This window comes from Thalassophryne amazonica, chromosome 4 (assembly GCF_902500255.1).
Source record: "Thalassophryne amazonica chromosome 4, fThaAma1.1, whole genome shotgun sequence".
Lineage (NCBI taxonomy): Eukaryota > Metazoa > Chordata > Actinopteri > Batrachoidiformes > Batrachoididae > Thalassophryne > Thalassophryne amazonica.
The window spans coordinates 108,721,394-108,742,226 of record NC_047106.1 but is presented as its reverse complement, the minus strand read 5'-3'; the positions used below and the strand labels follow the sequence as shown (position 1 = coordinate 108,742,226).

The window sequence follows — 20,833 nt, the reverse complement described above, 5'->3', positions numbered from 1 at the left end:
TTCTTCATTTTAATTTAAATGCCTTTAATGTCAAGAAAGTAGGGATCTACTACCACTGTAATTACTACATTCAATGTAACTACATTAATTAATTTCCAGATACTGGGAAAAATGTAACTAAGAAGCTTAGCTCAATTTTCCGTAAATCAGTTACATTAGACCCAGTATTGTTTTTATCTGGGTATAGCTACAGGACAGCTCTTTTTGTCCACTGGACAGCTGACTTTAATGTGTAAACCACGGTATTCTGTTGCAGTGGATTTAGGAGAAGCCTCCCTCGGTTATCCAGTGATGCAGCCAAACATTTATGGTTTTTCCTATGGAACATCTCAGTGCTATTTTAAAAGGTAACAGCAGTGTCTTTTGTAAAATATGGCAGCCCCTCCTTGATCATCTTCCTAATGATCTTGTTATTCGACTGCAGAAAAGGTGCCCGGACTTTGTCTTCATAAGTAAGCCATTGACATGATCCTAATGCAAACAATAACGTGTGTGATCCAAATGTGCATTCATGTAACCCATGTACATTATTATTCCTTTGTAATTTGGCAAGATCTGTGCTGGGTTTGTTTCTCTTTTTTGTTAATGCAAAATTCAATAAAATATTATTGAAAAAAAAAAAGACTTGGCCTGGGCAGAAGGCATTTTTGGGTGTCTCCCATTGTACTTTGTGATTTAAGCAGCTGGAAAAACTGACACAAAGTCGGCAACTGTCTCGTTTCTTACCCGCAACAAGACAAGAGTCCCAGTACATGACTTCAATCCACACAAAGCTGACTCGCGATTGACATCTTTAAATGGCTTTGAGGGGGGTTAATGAAGACAGTGCAGACCTGCCACTGGAAGCGAAGGAGAGAACCAGCGAACAGTCACTCGAAGCGCTGCTTCAAGCTTCAAGCAGCCCCACTGCAGTCTGCAATCAATGTAGAGAAATGATCATTTCCCGATAAACACCCTCAAAAACAATGGCCGCTCTGGTATCCAGAACTGAAGGACCGATAAGGAAATCCTTAAGCAAAAAGACTAATGATGTCATAATTTTGCTGTGGTAGAAATGTGCTTTCTAGCTTCCGTCCATGGTGCATTCATTGTGCATTGGAAACAATCAATGCAAGCAGGCAGTGAGCGATTCAACACGCTTCAACCCGTAAAATGAATTGATGCACACTGAATGAATTGATGCACTCGCATCGCGCATGTTTGTATCTAGATACCGATTCGTATTGATTAATCTCCACATGCCTAGCGCTGTAGTATCAAGAAAGGGGACAACAATGAAAGGATTTTAGGCTCATTAACAGATTAACTCCAATCTGTCAGAGTGTACAGTGGCCACCAAAGCTTCCTGAGGTGAAACCTGCACACAAAACAAAAATGGTACAAAGTAGCACTAAAATGGTTCCTTGGCTTGTAATCATAGGGGAACCACTTTGGTGCTAGCTATAAACAGTCGTGTATAGGACGCCTAGGTTGTCTAACAACATACTTGAAATCCAACAAATTCTAAACATGTTCCACAGAGCAAAAACCTCCATAAGTTCTCTCTTAGCACTTCATGAAGTTTGACAGTCAGCATTTTCCAATATTATGCATTCCAGGTCATGCGTTTAGATTGTGCATAATTCACTTGTCACTGAATGGAACAGTTTTTTATAGTGTGGGCATTACTATGGAAACTCCTGGGCCACCACAGCCAAGCACTTCCATCCACACACTGACATGCATGGCGAAGAATATTTAGTACCTTAGAGAGATCTCTGAAGTTCCCTGGCAAGGTCAAGTCCAGCTCCTCTGAGTCATAGTTGGTGAGGACCCAGGGAAAAACTGGGTACTGGTTCAGGTCATTGTAAGTCCTCCCTAGAAACACAAAGCAGACAGAAATCTGTGAGTGATGAAGGGCTGCAGGGGAGCAGAGGGGTTGGAAGTGGGTCAGGGTACATTTAAGGCTTTGGTTACTTTGGGGATCAGCATGCAACATTCCAACAAGCCCTGAATCTCAGAGCCCTCAATCAGACATACTTCCCGTCTCACAGAGAGTCTGTTAGAGAAACACACACCAGCGGAGTTCACTTTGCCGTGGTAGAATGCTTTGCGTGATCCACATGCAATTTTCCTGCTGAGTGTTTTGTATCAATGAGCCGTGGAAGTTACAGGGGGGCTTAGGAAGCTACGTATAGGTTTACAGAAAATATGTGTATCATAAATAGTGGCTATGATCAGAGGTACAGATTTTTCAAGTCTGATCCCCTGATTTACCAGATGTGGATATCCTTCTCTGCTCTGAGAATGGGAATGTGGGTTTTCAGATGGGAAAACGTGTCATTGAAAATCCATGAGAAAAGCCAAGAGCATTTACCATACTGTCTACTTTTCTTTTGAACATGAGAGTGCTTGCAAGGTCAAGTAGTGGCTACATATAATCCAGAACTGAGATACAGTACATGAAGTTAAAAACTGGATCAAACGTGGAACCCCCTCCAGATCAATGCAAGGAAAACCAGTGAACTGCTGGTGGATTTCCACAGGCACAGACACTCCTCAATTTCAACTCAATTTATTTCATTTATATAGCACCAAATCACAACAAAGTTGCCTGAAGTCACTTCACACAAGTAAGGTCTAACCTTACCAACCCCTAGAGCAAGCACACAGGCGACAGTGGTAAGGAAAAACTCCCTCTGATGATTTGAGGAAGAAACCTCAAGCAGACCAGACTCAAAGGGGTGACCCTCTGCTTGGGCCATGCTACTGATGCAGTTTACAAAACAATTCACAAAACGAATATACAGGAAATGTTGCCAGCGCACAGGACAGGAGGGCTGAAGAAACAGACACCACACCCATCTCTGGATGGAGCCGCACCTCAAACAGAGAGAAAAAAAAAACAATCAGGCATCAGAAAGACAACAAATACAGTATAATTTGTCAGCATTAAGCAACAAGAAAAACAGAAGAAATACTAAGATGATTGCCAGCCACTAGCCCTAAGCTTCACTAAAAGACCCAGAATTTAGATAAAGTTGAGGCCGCGGCCTGTCTGTTTACTAATAAAATGAATTAAAAGAGTAAAAAGCATAGTAATGTACTATGCCAGTATGCTAGCTATACAAAAGGGAAAATAAGTGTGTCTTAAGTCTGAACTTGAAAGTCTCTACAGAATCAGACTGTTTTATTGAGTAGTTACACTGAAAAACTAACAGAAGTATTCGACTGGTAGAAGACGTAATAAAAGAAATGGAGGGAGGGTACTTTTTTGCAAATTCCATACTGTCTACAGTAAGTCTTACTGCTGATGAGTGGTTTGGCTTCTCTGTTTCTTCTCTTGAAGCCTTCCTATAAAAGTGGACTGTGATGAGTCACACCTGTGTCAGTGGAGGTCAATGTTGATGTCACTGACTGTGTTTTTTTTTTGGGGGGGGGGGGGGGTACCTCACAGCTCTCACAGAATTTCTGCCATCAATTGTTGTTGTTTACCTCAGTTCTGTTGTTTTTCAGGACATTCTATATTGCCACATTGCATATGTCTAGTGTTTGAGCAATGTCACTAATTGATTTCCCTCGGCCCACTGAAATAAGATCATACAACATTCTAGCTTGTTTTTGTCAACAAATCCTTATAAACATGAACCAAAGTACCAGATGTGTCACTGTCATATCCCGCACTGCGCCACATTGGTGTTAAAGAGTCTAAATGTAGCTGAGCGAGTGGTAACGGCTGACAGAAGACTTCCACAGAGTAGTTAGGGTCTGGGAGAAGCTTCATTATCCAGGTTAATGGTAGAGTGCAGAGAAAGCAGCGGGATGAGTGCGGAGGAAGATTTGGGGGTGTTGGTCTGGTTAAAGCCACTAGTGCTGAGGCCTGAACTGAGGTGGCAGGATGTTAATAACAGTGGAAAAGTGTTTAATTAGAAGATCACTTCCCGTTCACACCCCCCCCGTGCCTGTCTGCCATCCCACACTGTTCTGACATCCCTGTCAGCCCAGGTCATTATCAGGGATTTTTAATGAATTTTGGGCATGTTTTTCTGCCTGCCTTACATCTAATTAGCTGACAATAATGTACAAAAAAAAATCTCAAGCCTTAGCTTAATATAAATATGCATGAATACGCAGCGCATGTGAGAGAGGATGACACCTCTCAGAGCAGAGTAGCGTGCAGTCGCCTCTCGTCTCCGCTGTTACTTGCAGTTCAGATCAGAGAGTTAACAACAGAACTCACAGCTCCACAGACACACGTGTACGCGCTCACAAATGCAGGCACTAATTATCGAGCAGAATCTGCACTGCCTGCTCTTTGCTTCAAACAACAAAACTCCCAGGTACACTGAAGGGTGCCGTGCTGAAGGCACCACGAATTCTTCAACAAAATGCTGCACACCTGGGGCTGCTTATGTGGTGTTTTTCTGGTGCCAGAGTCACACAAATGTTATTGATCATGACTGCCACACTAAAATCCAGTAGCTCTAATAGCGAAAAGACATGCAAAGATTAGAACACTTTCACTCGCTGTGTATTTTGCTGGATAAGGAAGAAAACAAATCAGGATCTATTTAAGTAATGGTGAAGAAGATAATGCTTCATTTTCACACTCTATTATATTTAAAAATTTGAAATTCAGTTGGAACCAACTGGAGATGAATGGTAGTCTTACCTGCGATGGTGTTCAGAAACATGAGGTACTCAAAGTTGGAGATCTCTCTCCTCTGCCAGCGCTGAGTCATGTTGGATGATTTTAAAAGCTGTCGAGGGGTAGCCAGAGAGATTCGTCTGGAAAATACATTCAAAGTGTATCACAGAAACAGTTACCTTTGCACTCTATTCCTTAATGACAGAATTTTGTGTAAAGATGTGCTTGTGTATGCATTTATTATCATTGACCTTTCTTTGACCATATTGTGACCTTGATCTTTGATCTTAACCTCAATTTTTTGTCAAAAGAAGTTTTCCTCAAGTTTGTACAAGTAGATGTCCCTTTTGAAGACGATCCAAGATGATTTGCATGCTTTTTCATACTGTAAAAATACTATGGTGATTTTATTCTTTATTAGTTACATTTTCTTTTTCTTATGCTAGCTTGTCTTTCTATTGTGACTTGAATAAAACCACTGTGCCTTTGCATGCTAAAAAGTGCTGATAAACCATTATTGAGACAGGATGGGAAAACATGTTTTCTATTTTTCTGATGATTCATGCAACTGAGACAAGCCCAAGTTTGTTTGTCTTATTGGGCAATCAGGATACATGGTAAAGTTGTTTTTCTCATTGAGGTAGGGGTGACACATGCAGCTCAATCAGGATGGGGGAGGGTTTGTATGATATTTCCTTTTTAGGTCATGATCAGCTCTGGGATACAAGAAGAAACAAGACTGCACTGCGCGCACGACGAGTAGTGGACCAATCAAGAAAGAATACAACATCTTAGCGTAGTGATGCAATGTTTAGAAAGAAACTCAGATAGTATATATGGATTCAGGGAGAGGTAGACGGGGTTCCTGCTCAGAGCCTGATTGCTAGGGCAAACTAAGCGTGAACCCAGAGACTCTCTGTTATTGTTACTTTGGCTCATTCTCTGTAATAAAGTTGAGGTCAATCTGAGAACTGGACTGAGTACTGGTCATCTTTCCCTCTCTCATCAAGGGACACGCGGGGTGTGACCGAGGTAAATTGTTAAACAATTTCATGTTGATGTTTAGGGTTTATAGTTGTGTGATACTGTAGTAAAAGGTCCGCTCCAACAATACCCTTAAATATCTCACTTTTGCACCTTTTTCTTGTCATAGCATCAACAAATCACGTCATAACACACAACTTTTGATATGACCTGAATTGCACTGTATTACACATGTTTTACACAAATATGAAATGTGACCTGCTTGGAGGTCATCTTTGACCTCAAGGCAAACTCTGAAGGTCAAGGTAAATCACTTATCCAAGGTAATCGCTTATGGGCAAGGCCATTCACTCACTATATGCATACCAAATTCAAAGGCAAAATCACAAATTACAACCAGGAAAGTCCTTTTGGTAATGTTAGCATTTGACCTTCCTGTGACCTTGACCCTTGACCCTTTTGTGTGCTGAAAGGTGTCTCCATAGGACTGCTATATGTGAACTTACAAGAGTCTACAATGTAAACTGTGTGCTCCAGAGTGAGCTAAAGGTGAAAAATGCAATAATTACAAAACAAACAAACAAAAAAACAAAACAAAACAAAACATACATGTTCACTAAAGCCCCTTTCACACCACCGCAAATGTAGAGTTGCGCATTGTGGCGTACCTACTACGTTGAGTTATGCAACTTTACGCAGCTCAGCGCCGGGTTTTGCTCCCCAATGGAGCAGTAAGGGGAAGAAATTATACGTTTAATTTTTTCTGCATAGAGTACTGGACAATTAAAGCACACTGTTTTAAGCAAGTCTGTTTAAAACAGCATACATATGCACTTACATTAAGATTAAGATGCCTTTTATTGTCATTGAATAAAATTCAACAAAATTTAAGTTTAACATATTTATGCTTCATTTATGCATGTAAGTCTGCGCTACACTGAGCTACTGCATTCAAATCTATACAGCTGTACGCTGTAGAAACAGCGTACAGCTGTAGAAACAGTTGCGTGGTAGAAACAGAAGGCGGTTTGTGAGCGCTGCTGTGGTGGGAGAGGCTTTCCAGGAGCGTGATCATCCTTGTTGGAGCTGCTGAGTGCCAACGTGATCATTGATGGCTGTGTATTTGTTCACAGCAGGGGGGCTTTGCAAGAGCGTGATCAGCCTCGATGGAGTCCATCTCCACTTCTCAAGCAACATGTGCGCGGTTTCCAGCGGCCGCGCACATGCATGCGCGCACAAACGCACTGCCTCGTGCATAATTAACTGAAATGCAATAACACTGATTTTCCTGCTTTTATTTAGGGACATGTGTCACAGGTCTGTGGACGAAAGCTGTTCTCACAGAATGTCCACTGATGCTGATGGCTTAAAAACCTTTCACACCTTCATTCTCAAATGAATAAGCGAAGTGCACATCTCCGGCCATGCGGTGCATTATGGGTACTCTAAATTTTTCGGCTACCAGTCCACATTCAAAGATGGTGGAAAGCAGCGAGGAGTGCTATGATTTGGAGCATTTCAACCGCTGGAAAGTTGACAATTTAAAGCGTTTTTTTTGTAAGCTCCATGGATTGCCTGTTACAACCAGGACTACATACAGCAGTGGACAGAAACGGAAAGAAGAACTGGCTGCCCTTGTGTATGCTGCATCGCTACAGAAACTACCATTGGTGCCGACAAAGGAGGAAGAGAGAGCTGCTGTCGAAAATGACCAGTCCTTGTTGACAGTTTAGACAAACAAATTTCTGACCCCTTGAAGGCAACTGACGGATGGTTAGACAAAGTCCAGGGTCTGAAACTGTGGATATTGCGGAATATTTGCTCAGCAGGGATGGGAAATCGCTATTCCACCGGCTTCGTAATGACTACAAGGAAGGTGGGTCTCACATATAACCTCTTTGGTGTCACATTTGTTTTGATAAGTTGACAGACATACAATGATAGGTGCATGCATGCAGTTTGTTTATAGAACATGTCAATATTACAATATTACATGCATGTCATTCATGGCACGACATTACAGTCATAAGCCGATGCACGCCATCAGCTTATGACACCATCAACCACATTATAATTCGGCATGGTTTCAGGATATTGACAAAATAAATGTGTGCAAGAAACTTACATTTAGGAGGATTTGCGTATGGACTGCACACAAAATTGGCTCATATTCGCCTAACATCCACAATATGTGTGAAACATGCTTGTATGAGTCGGCCGACACCCGCACACGTCCGCAATTATCCGCAGAGGCATGTTTTTTCCGTTGCCAGGATTTTTGAACTGCACAAAATTTTGGCTGCAGATGACATCCGCCTTACATACTCCATACATACACAATAAATACACAATACATACTCAATCTATGCGCTGTATATTCGCCGTTATCTGCTGATATCCGCAACTGACAGGAATTAGTGGCTTGGCAACGGACTGGGACAGTGTGTAAAACAGATATTTTGTGTGTCCATCATGTCCACATCACGAACTAAAATAAGTTGTAGCGACTGCATACAGATTAGCCACGAATAAAGCATTTTTATTACGTCTGCTTTGCATCTGATTTGCGGCAGATGCAAATCAGATATGCTATGTTCACAGCTGGATGCCGTTCTTTGTTCTACCGGCTGCCACGCGCTCTGCGCTGGATGCTGCGTATATAAAATAATTATTTCATGGCAGATTAATCATTTTATTCTGCAAATTGGCTGTTGAAAGCGACTCTAATCACCTCCTGAATCACAGAGGAAGCTGCAGCTGGGCCGAAGCTGCAAAAAGGATTTTGAGCCGTCTGAAAAGGTAATTATTTGACTTGTTTACATTGTCAAGGCTTGATAAAACAGTTGCGTGTTTTTTCCTTCTTGTCTGCAGCTGTTACAGTATTTATTCCTATGTTTATAACAGATTTACCTTCTTGTTATAATCGTTCAGACGAGCTGCGCTCTGGTGCGTTCCGCTGACGTCACCACTTGCCCTGTTCACTGCTTGTTTACTCCAATCAACTTGTCCAAGTCCAGCTATTGCTCCAGAGCCTGTATTGTTGGTGTCTATAGTGATGCCGACGGCCCGAGTGTTTTCTTTTATGACCGCAATACAGATGCCGTGCACGCGGAATGTGTGCGATGCATTCATAATACACCCGTAATACTTCCGTGATCATCGCAATGCGTCAGATCCGTTTCCTCACTACATGCGTTATACAATCGTGACTGTTCATCATATATTCGCTGTACATTATTAATATATCTGTAATTCATACTGGGACATTTGTCATTTTTGGCCATTTTTGTTGCGGACGACAATGAATGCCCGTAATTTGTGTACTCAATTCATGCGCAATTAATCTTCTCCCCAGTGGAACCGGGCCCTTAGTCCATCTTTTACGTCCGTCTGGATCTTTCTTTTCTGTGGGGAAATTGTGTAGAATGAACGGAGGTTTACAACCACATTTCTTCTTCTTTCTGTCTCTTGGTGGACTCTGCGGAGCCTTGCAATCGTGGTTTTCAGCCCACCTTTCAAGCCTATAAATTCCGTTCGAGCATTTGAAAACAGCACAATGCACACCTGTCATTATTGTATGCGTCGCTTAAGGCTTAAAGCCTTTGAAACAATCCCTGTAAGCCTTAACTTTCACAGTCCACTAACGCTACCGTATAGGAAATTCAGTGGTAGCGGTGTGTGTTTTGTAGCTGGAATTTTTGAGCCCGTTTGACCCACACATGTACAGATGCGTTGCACACTTCACTTATTGTCACAGCAGGGTGGTTTCAATTGCCACTCAGAAAGTGATTTCCATTGCGTTGTTTCTCTGCCCCCCCCCCCCCCCCGCGTGCAACATGAGTCCGTTCATGTAACGTTTTGAGAACACAGAGCATTCTCTCTCTCTCTCTCTCTCTCTCTCTCTCTCTCTCTCTCTCTCTCAGCGGCACTACTCTGAGCTTTTCATGGATGACCAAACTTCTCACCTTATCTCTAAAACCCGTCACACATGGCTCGAATCAGGCTGAATGGCGCCCGAATGAAAACTCGACTCACAGTTGGGAAGCATTAAGGTGCAATTGGAAAATGTCAGACAGCATTCTCAGAGCAGTCTAAACAGTCGGGGACCTTCACACGGCCACTCTGAATGTTTTGCTAATGTTCAAAACAGCCTTGACGTAGTCGAGGTGTAACAACCATCGTACAGCAATCGCTGTGCAGTCTGACTGCTGTCTGACTGCATTGTAAACAATCGGATGGTGTGAAAACGACACTGGTGACATTCTGATTGTGTTTGGGGGGACGTTCGGCATGCTTCCGCCATTGCTGATTTTCCCAAATGTGCCTGAATGCACCACTATGGTCCAAAATGTGAATGCTCCTCGAGCATTCAAATTAGAATAATCAGAATCAAATAATCGAATCAGAATATATTCTGAAGAACCACAATCAGACCACATTTGTACACCTTGTAAGTGCATTCTTATTGTTCTTACTGCATCCTGGCAGCTGTCCAAGTACTGTTATTGTGTTGAACCTAAATTTGTACTGCTTTCGGAGGCTCATGTGGACAGGAGCAGTCTGGGTATTTGGACGGCTGTCCTCCGCAATTCTTATTCCCTCCTAGATGTGGCACCAATATTGTTTTGTTTTACATTCTGCCTGATTCGGCATGGCTCATGCACATTTGTACTATGTGTGATGTGGGTCTAAAGAAGAAACTACCCACCATCTTAAGGAAACTCATTTCGGCTGCTTGTACCCGCGATCTAGTTCTTTCGGTCATGACCCAATCCTCATGAGAGAGGAGGGATGAAGACTGACCAGTAGATTGAGAGCTTTCCCTTTTAGCTGAGCTCCCTTTTTGTCACAACAGTGACCCCATCCCTGCTGCACCGATTCTCCAGCCCCTCACTCGTGAACAAGACCCCGAGGTACTTGAACTCTTTCACTTGCGGCAAGACCTCATTCCCTACTAGGAGTAGGCAATCCATCGGTTTCCTCCTGAGAACCATGGCCTCAGATTTATAGAAGTGCTGATCCTCATCCCAGCCACTTCACACTCAGCTGTGAACCAATCCAGTGAGTGTTGGTGGTCACAGTCTGATGAAGCCAACAGGACTTCAGACTTCAGACAACTTTAAGGTAAAGTGGGTGAAGGCCGCTGCAAGTGTAAGTCGCGCCGCCAAGACCAGCTTGAGAGAGGACAAGGCCTGCCGCAGGGAGGGAGGGACAGAGAGTGGCCCAGTGTCCAGACAGACAGCCCGGAAGGCACGTGAGGCGCCATCGACAGGCCTTATCTGTCCATCCTGGGGGGGATCCCAGTCTTGAATCAGTCCACCAGAGTCTCAAGGTCTCACAGTCAACATCTCAGGACTGGGAAGGGAGGGAGGAAGGGGGGGAGGAGACGAGGGGGGGGAGACGAGGAGCGAGGGCTATCAGGAGTGTTCCTCGGGGGGAGGATTTTATCCCATCGGCCTTGAAGGACAGCTGGTGTTGGAAACCAAATAGATATCCAGATTAACAGACGCCTGGCAGATTCCACAGTCTGAAACTTCAGAGTGGTCCCAATACATCTGAATAGAGGAGAGATGTGGTCTTACAGACGATCAAAAGCGGTTTTCCCAGTGCAGCCATTCTCCCGAGATGGATTCCAACATTCGGGTTGACAACCCGCCGACTGAGCTGACACTGCCCTTCCAATCGAATCAGTCATGTGGGGCAGCCTGGACGGGCCGATTAATGCCAACCCTCCACCTTTTTAATTTTCTGGTAGACCAGTGCTGTGGCCGCTCCACACAGTAGAAACCCGGTCACCACGCTCCAAATAAGTAAACATCTTCAATGTCCTCCACAGACAACGTGTACAGGCACATGACTTGCCACCTCTGCCAGCTGTCCATCACATAACCCGCCACATGTGTCCCGGCAGGACAGGTCGGGTCCTCCGCTCCCGAGTGTCTTGTGGAAAAAATAGTATCAATTGCGTTCAGAGACCACTAGATCAGATCCATTTTGCCGTTTTCCAGAGGAGCAGGGCTGGCAGCCTCACTGACAAAACACGCTAAGGGAGAGTGGAGGAGATGCAACCGCCCTCGTCAGAGTCCCAAGCAGAAAGAGGACCACATCATCTGCAAAAAGCAGTGATGAGACATCAGCCCACCAACTGAAGACCCTCTTCACCCCAACTACACCTCAATATCCTGTCCATGAATATCACAAACAGGATGGCTGACAAGGCATAGCCACCACAGGAAACAAGCCTGACTTATGGCCAAGAACCCGAACACAACTCTCTCTTTGTGACTACAGAGATTGGATGGCCATGAGAAGCAACCCTCCTAACTCCTTACTCCTGCAGTATCTCCTGGGGTACCTGATAATATGCCTTCTCCAAGTCCACAAAAAACATAGGCATAGTCCTAAGCCCCCTCCAGAATCCTTGTGACAGTGAAGACATGATAGGTTGTTCCATGGCCAGGATGGAACCTGCATTGTTCCTGTTCAATCCTAGGTTCAACTAATGGCCAAACGCATCTTTCCAGCACCCCGGAGTAGACATTACCAGGGAGGCTGAACAGTGTGATGAAGTATTATAATATATATCTGCACTGTTAAACCACTATAAATGAGCAAAGTCTGAGAGACCTTGATTTTGGTCACGAAAGCCAATCAAGGCCAAATCCAATTACATATTTTGAAAAGCCACATATGACTTCCTAGTCATGTCTGAAAAAACTATGGCTAATTCAGGAGTTATAAGCCTTTGAACATTTTTCCCATATCTTGTTGCACTGTGACCTTTATCTTGACACCTAAACCTCAAATGCTAGTGGGATATCCCTGGGTGGGAGGCAACCCATCTAAACAAATGGGTATAAATACATTAATAAGAACCCTAATAGGAGTTATGATTGATGTTTTGATGGCCACTTCATGCAGAAATGTGGACAGAAAATTCTGGCTTCCCTCAGTTTGTGGCCACATGGGCCTACTTTGAATGGTAGAAATTCAGACTTATCCACTAAGGAGTGAAATACACAGAGACAGAGAAACAGGAGTACCATTAGTTTTGCTGATGATCATTAATCTGGCAATCTAATCAGTGGAGCTAAAAACCAAAAGTTTAAATTAATATGAAGCAGTAAACAGTTAAGTTACAGACCTAACTGTATGATTAATATCATTCTTATACTATTTACGAAGTCTGTTAGAAAAGTATCAGACCTTTTATTTTTTCAAAAACTATATGGATTTGAATCACGTGTGATTGCATCAGCCAAGCTTGAACCTTCGTGCGCATGCGTGAGTTTTTTCATGCCTGTTGGTTGCGTCATTTGCCTGTGAGCAGGCTTTGTGTGAGCAGTGGTCCACCCCTCTCGTCGGATGTTTATTGCGAATAAATGTCTGAATGATTTGGAGCTTTGCTGCATCAATTTCTTTCCAGAAACTGTGAGAGACCTCCAGGTGGACACCGTTCAGAAAATTAATATGGCTTTCAGGGACGATTTTATGGGGATTAAACAAATTAAGGAGTGTTACTGCCACTTAAGGATGGCCCACAACTGCTGAGAGCACGGCGCGCTCCCAGCGCCGATCAACATGCTCAGACCCCGCTGAAACAACCAGATCATTTCCAACGTGAAGGCTTTGTTGATCCGGGATCTCATCTGACTTTCACAAAAAGGCAGGAGACATGGACATCAGCACTTTTTCGGCACATTCCACTGTTACAGGAGTTTTTTTTATGGAAAGAAAAGCGGAGGGACGCGCCACGGAGCCGTTCATTACGCGGGACAAAACCACCTCGGTGTTGGTCTCACAGGACGGCTTTCAGGTGGATTTCAGATGGATTCCGGTTGCTTTTTAGTCGTGGTGATTATCCAATTGTGATTGTGCATGAGCTGGACATGCCCCAACATGTCCTGGAAGGTTTTCATCACGGCGTTGTTTGCGCCATGCGGCTCCACTGCGCGTCGCGTCTGGTTGTTTCAGCGGGGTCTGAGCATGTCGATCGGCCGCACTCTCAGCAGTTGTGGGCCATCCTTAAAGCGGCAGTAACACTCCTTAATCTGTATAATCCCCATAAAATCATCCCTGAAAGCCATATTAATTTTCCGAACGGTGTCCACCTGGAGGTCTTTCACAGTTTCTGGAAAAAAATTGATGCAGCAAAGCTCCAAATCGTTCAGACATTTGTTCGCAATAAAAATCCGACGAGAGGGGTGGACCACTGCTCACACAAAGCCTGCTCACAGGTGAATGACGCAACCGATAGATGTGAAAAAACTCACGCATGCGCACGAAGGTTCAAGCTTGGCTGATGCAATCACACGTGATTCAAATCCATATGGTTTTGAAAAAAATAAAAGGTCTGATACTTTTCTAACAGCCTCGTATATGACTAATGCATAAATATTAGCATGGTGCTTAGTGGTTAGCACTGTTACCAAACAGCAAGGAGGTCATGGTTCGATTCCCACCTGTGGCCTTTCTGTGTGGAGTTTGCATGTTCTACCCCGTGTTGCGTGGGTTTTCCTCCGGGTGCTCCGGCTTCCTCCCACATTTAAAGACATTGGAAGAATTGGAAACTTTATAACTGTCCCTTTATAACTCCCTTGCAAAACAGGTCTCGATGTCAATGGGTCTAATTTGGTTAAATAAAGGTTAGATTAAATTAGGAATGATGGTGATAAATGCATGTGTTCTTTTTAACAAAGACCATCAATATGACCACTGGGTATTGCGAAGAGTTTGCGTCCATCTGTCTGTTGATCCGTCTGACTGTGCTCAGCATAAACCCAGTCCTATTACTTCCAGAGTCTTCAAATTCACAGGGAACATTCTTGGGACACAGACCTTGGACAAGTTCAAAGATGGCTAACCTTGACATATTTTAAGGTGGCAGTAATTAAACCATTACTTAAAAAGCCATCACTTGACCCAGCTATCTTAGCTAATTATAGGCCAATCTCCAACCTTCCTTTTCTCTCAAAAATTCTTGAAAGGGTAGTTGTAAAACAGCTAACTGATCATCTGCAGAGGAATGGGTCTATTTGAAGAGTTTCAGTCAGGTTTTAGAATTCATCATAGTACAGAAACAGCCTTAGTGAAGGTTACAAATGATCTTCTTATGGCCTCGGACCAGTGGACTCATCTCAGTGCTTGTTCTGTTAGACTCAGTGCGCTTTTGATACTGTTGACCATAAAATGTTATTACAGAGATTAGAGCATGCCATAGGTAGTAAAGGCACTGCGCTGCGGTGGTTTGAATCATATTTGGTCTAATAGATTACAATTTGTTCATGTAATGGGGAATCTTCTTCACAGACTAAAGTTAATTATGGAGTTCCACAAGGTTCTGTGCTAGGACCCAATTTTATTCACTTTATACATGCTTCCCTTAGGCAGTATTATTAGACGGTATTGCTTAAATTTTCATTGTTACGCAGATGATACCCCGCTTTATCTATCCATGAAGCCAGAGGACACACACCAATTAGCTAAACTGCAGGATTGTCTTACAGACATAAAGACATGGATACCCCTAATTTCCTGCTTTTAAACTCAGATAAAACTGAAGTTATTGTACTTGGCCCCACAAATCTTAGAAACATGGTGTCTAACCAGATCCTTACTGTGGATGGCATTACCCTGACCTCTAGTAATACTGTGAGAAATCTTGGAGTCATTTTTGATCAGGATATGTCATTCAACGTGCATATTAAACAAATATGTAGGACTGCTTTTTTTGCATTTATGCAATATCTCTAAAATCAGAAAGGTCTGGTATCAGAGTGATGCTGAAAAACTAATTCATGCATTTATTTCCTCTAGGCTGGACTATTGTTAATTCATTATTATCAGGTTGTCCCTAAAGTTCCCTAAAAGCCGTCAGTTAATTCCAAAATGCTGCCAGCTAGAGTACGGACGGGGACTAGAAGGAGAGAGCATATCTCACCCATATTGGCCTCTCTTCCATTGGCTTCCTGTTAATCTAGATATAATTTAAAATTCTTCTTCTTGCTTATAAGTTTTGAATAATCAGGTCCCAATACTTATCTTAGGGACCTCGTAGTACCATATCACCCCAATAGAGCGCATTCGCTCTCAGACTGCAGGCTTACTTGTAGTTTGTAAGAGAGTTTGTAAGGGTTTGTAAGAGTAGAATGGGAGGCAGAGCCCTTCAGCTTTCAGGCTCCTCTCCTGTGGAACCAGCTCCCAATTCAGATTAGGGAGACAGACACCCTCTCTACTTTTAAGATTAGGCTTAAAACTTTCCTTTTTGCTAAAGCTTATAGTTTGGGCTGGATCAGGGACCTGAACCATCCCTTAGTTATGCTGCTATAGACGTAGACTGCTGGGGGTTCCCTGATGCACTGTTTCTTTCTCTTTTTGCTCTGTATGCACCCACTCTGCATTTAATCATTAGTGATCGATCTCTGCTCCCCTCCACAGCATGTCTTTTCCTGGTTCTCTCCCCTCAGCCCCAACCAGTCCCAGCAGAAGACTGCCCCTCCTGAGCCTGGTTCTGCTGGAGGTTTCTTCCTGTTAAAAGGGAGTTTTTCCTTCCCACTGTAGCCAAGTGCTTGCTCACAGGGGGTCGTTTTGACCGTTGGGGTTTACATAATTATTGTATGGCCTTGCCTTACAATATAAAGCGCCTTGGGGCAACTGTTTGTTGTGATTTGGCGCTATATAAAAAAAATTGATTGATTGATTGATTGATGATTAAGAAGTTCAAAGTCACATTCGGTTTTCATCTGTTCCAATTTTTCTTTTTTTTTTTTGGAGTGGCGGAGGTGACAGCCAATAAGAGTAGAGCGGGGTACTGTGATGTCAGTGGCAGGTCTCTCTAAATGCTTCATTTATGTGTTTATATAACATGTTTCTCATATATTCTGTAAAAACTAGTGAGAAATAAACACTTCTAAAACTGAAAATGCTATTTTTGGAACCTAATAACACCTCTAGTCATTTACAACACATTTCACAGATGTTAGATAGATAGATAGATAGATAGATAGATAGATAGATAGATAGATAGATAGATAGATAGATAGATAGATAGATAGATAGATAGATAGATAGATAGATAGATAGATAGATAGATAGATAGATAGATAGATAGATAGATAGATAGATAGATAGATAGATAGATAGATAGATAGATAGATAGATAGAATAGATAGATAGATAGATAGATAGATAGATAGATAGATAGATAGATACTTTGCACTGGGATACCATTTAAGCAACTACAAATTATAAAGAAGGGCAATTCTCATACAACTCAGGGTATTTTAGCATTGCGTTATATTTATAATATAATATAGCCAGTTATCACAACAGATAATGCAAAAATATTCACATTTGCAAAGTATAACTTCACTGAGAACTGATGGACAAACTATTTGGTGCAAAAAGAGTACAATATCTGTAGATTTACATTCATCTTCATGGGGTGTGCCTGTTTTACAGCAAAGTACAAACAGGCCTGTTAGTACTTTGAGAGCCTAAGGGAATGTGTGGTTTTCGGTGTGGTCAGTGGCCTGGCTGCTGAATACTCTCCAGTCAGAGAATTAGGTCAGTTTAGTCAGGGTCAGTGCACAGGACTCTCCAGTGGCTGCAACAATGGGACTTCAAATGTATTTGCCCTAGGCCAAGCTCCACCGTCACTCCAATGCTCAACACGGAGAAGGAAATGTACACAACAGAAATGCTCAAATTTGTCTGTACTGTATAGTAAAAACTAGCACATAATGGATTCAGGTGGACCAGCGAATTTGTCCATTATAATCAAAATCTGTTATATCTATGAAATGGATGAACTCTGTTATGTGTATAAAAAGCATAAAATCCGTTAATGTATGCAATGGATTAGTTACAGGACAGGAGGCACCGAATGATCTATGGGGAATTCTGAATCGGGACCCTGCCTCATTTAATGACTGGGTCAAAACTTCATCTAAAAAAATGTCTGCTTATAAAAAAGTCACCGGGCATTATGTGCATTAAAAGATTATATTTGGATGAGTCACTCTTTTTCTAAGTCCGCTGCAGAGTGATACCTTAATATCTAAAACCTGACTGATACTTCTGCAACTCTGCATTCCATGGCCATGCAATGACATTTGATGTGCGCATTAATCTTTTAAAGTTCTCCATCGTGTCTTTATGCAATTTGCCACATGTGGCTTTTTCTGGATTAAGTTGTCCCTCAATGAGCTTCTTTATACAGTCATCAAATCCAAACCAAAAGGTAAGGTGTTCAATTTCCTCCATGAATTGCAGGTCATTTGAGCATCTTATTCTGACTCCATGTTGTGAAGTTGGTTGTATTTGAGCACTTTTCTGCCAAATGTATTTGATCCATGATTGAAATGTAATTGACGGGCGCACAGCAATATCTTTTAAAATATGATGGTAAAGAGTGAACCCGGAAAAGTGACCAATCCCAGCCCTTTGCAGCGTCTGGCATTTAGCAGGTGTGCTGGTTTGCAGCCTTGCAGAGGGGCTGTGATCTAAAGCTCTTTGGTTCACCACACCCAGGGATATGTGTGAAACTAACACCATATTATAGTGCAGGGCAGCAAGCAACAGTTTGTTAATAATCACTGGACCTTGAATTAGACCCTGCCTTGTTGAAGCAATGGGTCTGAAAATGGTTTTGAAAAAAATAAACGCCCAATCTTTTAATCACAAAAATACGGTATCCACTTTCCTTGAATCGGCGAGTGTCAGTGCTGAACTTCATATTGTATCTCTGTTACTGGGACACCCCACACTGCTCTGTCCGGTACATGGAGGGGTTTTAATGGAAATGCATTGCACTCAGACAGGATGTTTTGTCCGATGTGAACGACAATCCATTATACAAAATCCATTATATATGGTGATTATTACATGGAAAACCATACAAAAGCATTGGGACTTTGCTTTTTGTCTGGTGAGTGCGAATATCCGGTTTGTACAATGACGGTTTAGGCAAGTTTTACTGTGTATTGATTTTGTACAAATGTCCTACTGATTCTGTTTTGGCATCTGTGACCCACCTGGCTTGTGGAAGACCATAGCTGGTGCCCACATCCAACTCGAGGAAGACTGTAGACTATCTTCTTTACTGTGGCCTGGTCAGGAAAGTTGAACATGACTGATGCTGCAGAGAGCGAGAGAGAGAGAGATGAGAGAGGAGAGAGAGAGAGAGAGAGAGAGAGAGAAACTTTAGTGATCATATCAGGGAAACATTTATTTATCCTATGAAGGCACTACCGCTCACTTCTGTTGGCCATAAAGACCTCCATTGCTGTGTTCTGCAGAAGGTATCGTCTGGAAAAAACTGCCCGGATCTCACTGAACATCCACTTCCCATGTAAACCCTCAGTGTTGATGGTACACCTACAAGAGCAGAAAGAATCAAGAGAGTGAGAGAAGAGCGAGAGGAAGAAAGTCAGTCCTATATGAGCCCTGGGAACCATCAGGCTGCTGTTTATCGCTTATCACTAAAACCCCGGACAGCACAGCAAAAAAACAAACAAACAAACAAAATAAAACAAAACTATTCCTTGAAGGAAGTCCCCCCCAGGGAGTTAAACTGTATGAGCTACATATTACTTCTGGATAGAATGATTGGTTTCACGATCCTTTGCAACAAAACACACATATGTCAAGTAAGCATTTTATTTGCATGTGATTTATGAGCTTTGTTGGTCATCGCAGGGTCCTCGTGGCCACTATTGGTTACATAAGTAAATACCACTCAATCAGGAAACTCAAGAGCACAGTCTTTCTCAGTGGGACTATAACCTTCTCCTTGGTGTTATATGTTCAACTATCCCATCATTCTGAGCACACGGTGGTTCAGCTGCATGATTTCTGTCATTACATGTTCTGTTTGCTCAAGGAATCAAGTTTAACTGTGTCTTCAGCCATCATCTAGTTAAATACTGAACAAAGAAGAAAAAATAAAACTGGGTTCCCTTCATAACATAAATGCCATGGCATATTAAGCTATCAATTACTCCTTTGAAGTGTTCCCATCTTTAATAAATAAATAAATAAGAATTTCCTGGACAACTTTGAGATTATTTTGGAATTTAATGTTATCAACACAAGGGTCCAAATGATTGGGACAGCAAACAAGAGCCATAATATTGTTTATGGCGCCGAAGAGGTGTGCGATACTGCAGCTTTTGCTTCAATGCTTGATATGAGAAATATGATTTCACATCTCAAAAACGTGATGTGATTGGTAAAACTAACACCAGATTCAGATTCAGCGCCCACAAATGACCCAAAAATGTGTAATTCATAAACACGCGTCAGTCCATGTGGGCATTCGCCTCTGTCCACTGCCAGAAAAGCAGCACACCAGACATTCAACTCCCTGCAGCAGTGAGCCCACATGGAGATGACACTGTGCTGTTTCTTCAGGCTGAGCCCAACCGCATCCCATGGTGGTAGACCTGGCCACCAGGTGCTTGCCTCTGAGTGCACACCAAACCACCAAGGCCTGGCACCAGGAGGAGGATCCAGTCTCCCTAATTCGGGTGAGGTGACTCCATCCCTAACTGTGTCAATCATAAAGGGTCATAAAAATTGCCCTTTGTCTGCCTCCTCACATGGGGCCAATTTGTCAAGGGTGGCCCTACCAGAAGCTAATGCTCCAGACAACACAACTCCCAGGATCACTGGAGCACACAAACCCCTCCCTCTGTCAGGTATCTTACACTTATGGGTATCTTACGGTATGTCGGGTATCTTATGCTTACACCCTCTGGACAAGATCAGAAGCTCGACTATCTATGAAGCTCTCAGAGTAGATCCGCTGCTTCTTCGCATCGAGAGGAGCCAGTTGAGGTGGTTCGGACACCTGGTGAGGATGCCCCCCTAGTTATTTCCTTAAGGGCCTCTTCCAGGCACGTTCAATTGGGAGGAGGCCCCAGGGAAGACCTACGACACGCTGGAGAGATTATATTTCCCAGCTGACTTGGGCACACCTTGAGATCCTCCAGGAAGAGTTACAGGACTTGGCCGAGGATAGGGAAGTGTGGGGTGAGCTGCTTCCTCTGCTGCCACTTTGACCCAGACCCAGAAAAGTGGATGAGAATGAATGAATCAGTATATAATTCAACCAAAAAAAGCCAAACTTGTGCAAAATGTTTACAAACATGTTTGCGACAAACATCACAACATTTTTATTTTTATTTGTGTAGTATCTCTGAAGTTGGTATTGCAGTACTC

General features: G+C 42.8%; 1 protein-coding gene across 1 annotated transcript in view; it reads right to left on the bottom strand.

Annotated features, from left to right (window-relative positions):
* nbeab (neurobeachin b) overlaps positions 1–20,833 on the bottom strand; it is a 1,103,372-nt gene that overhangs the window by 174,175 nt on the left and 908,364 nt on the right. The window contains exons 43-44 of the mRNA XM_034168398.1: positions 4,652–4,767; positions 1,745–1,857 (exon numbers count right to left, since the gene is read on the bottom strand). Coding sequence (XP_034024289.1) covers positions 1,745–1,857; positions 4,652–4,767 — 229 coding nt within the window. The remainder of the gene's footprint in view (positions 1–1,744; positions 1,858–4,651; positions 4,768–20,833) is intronic.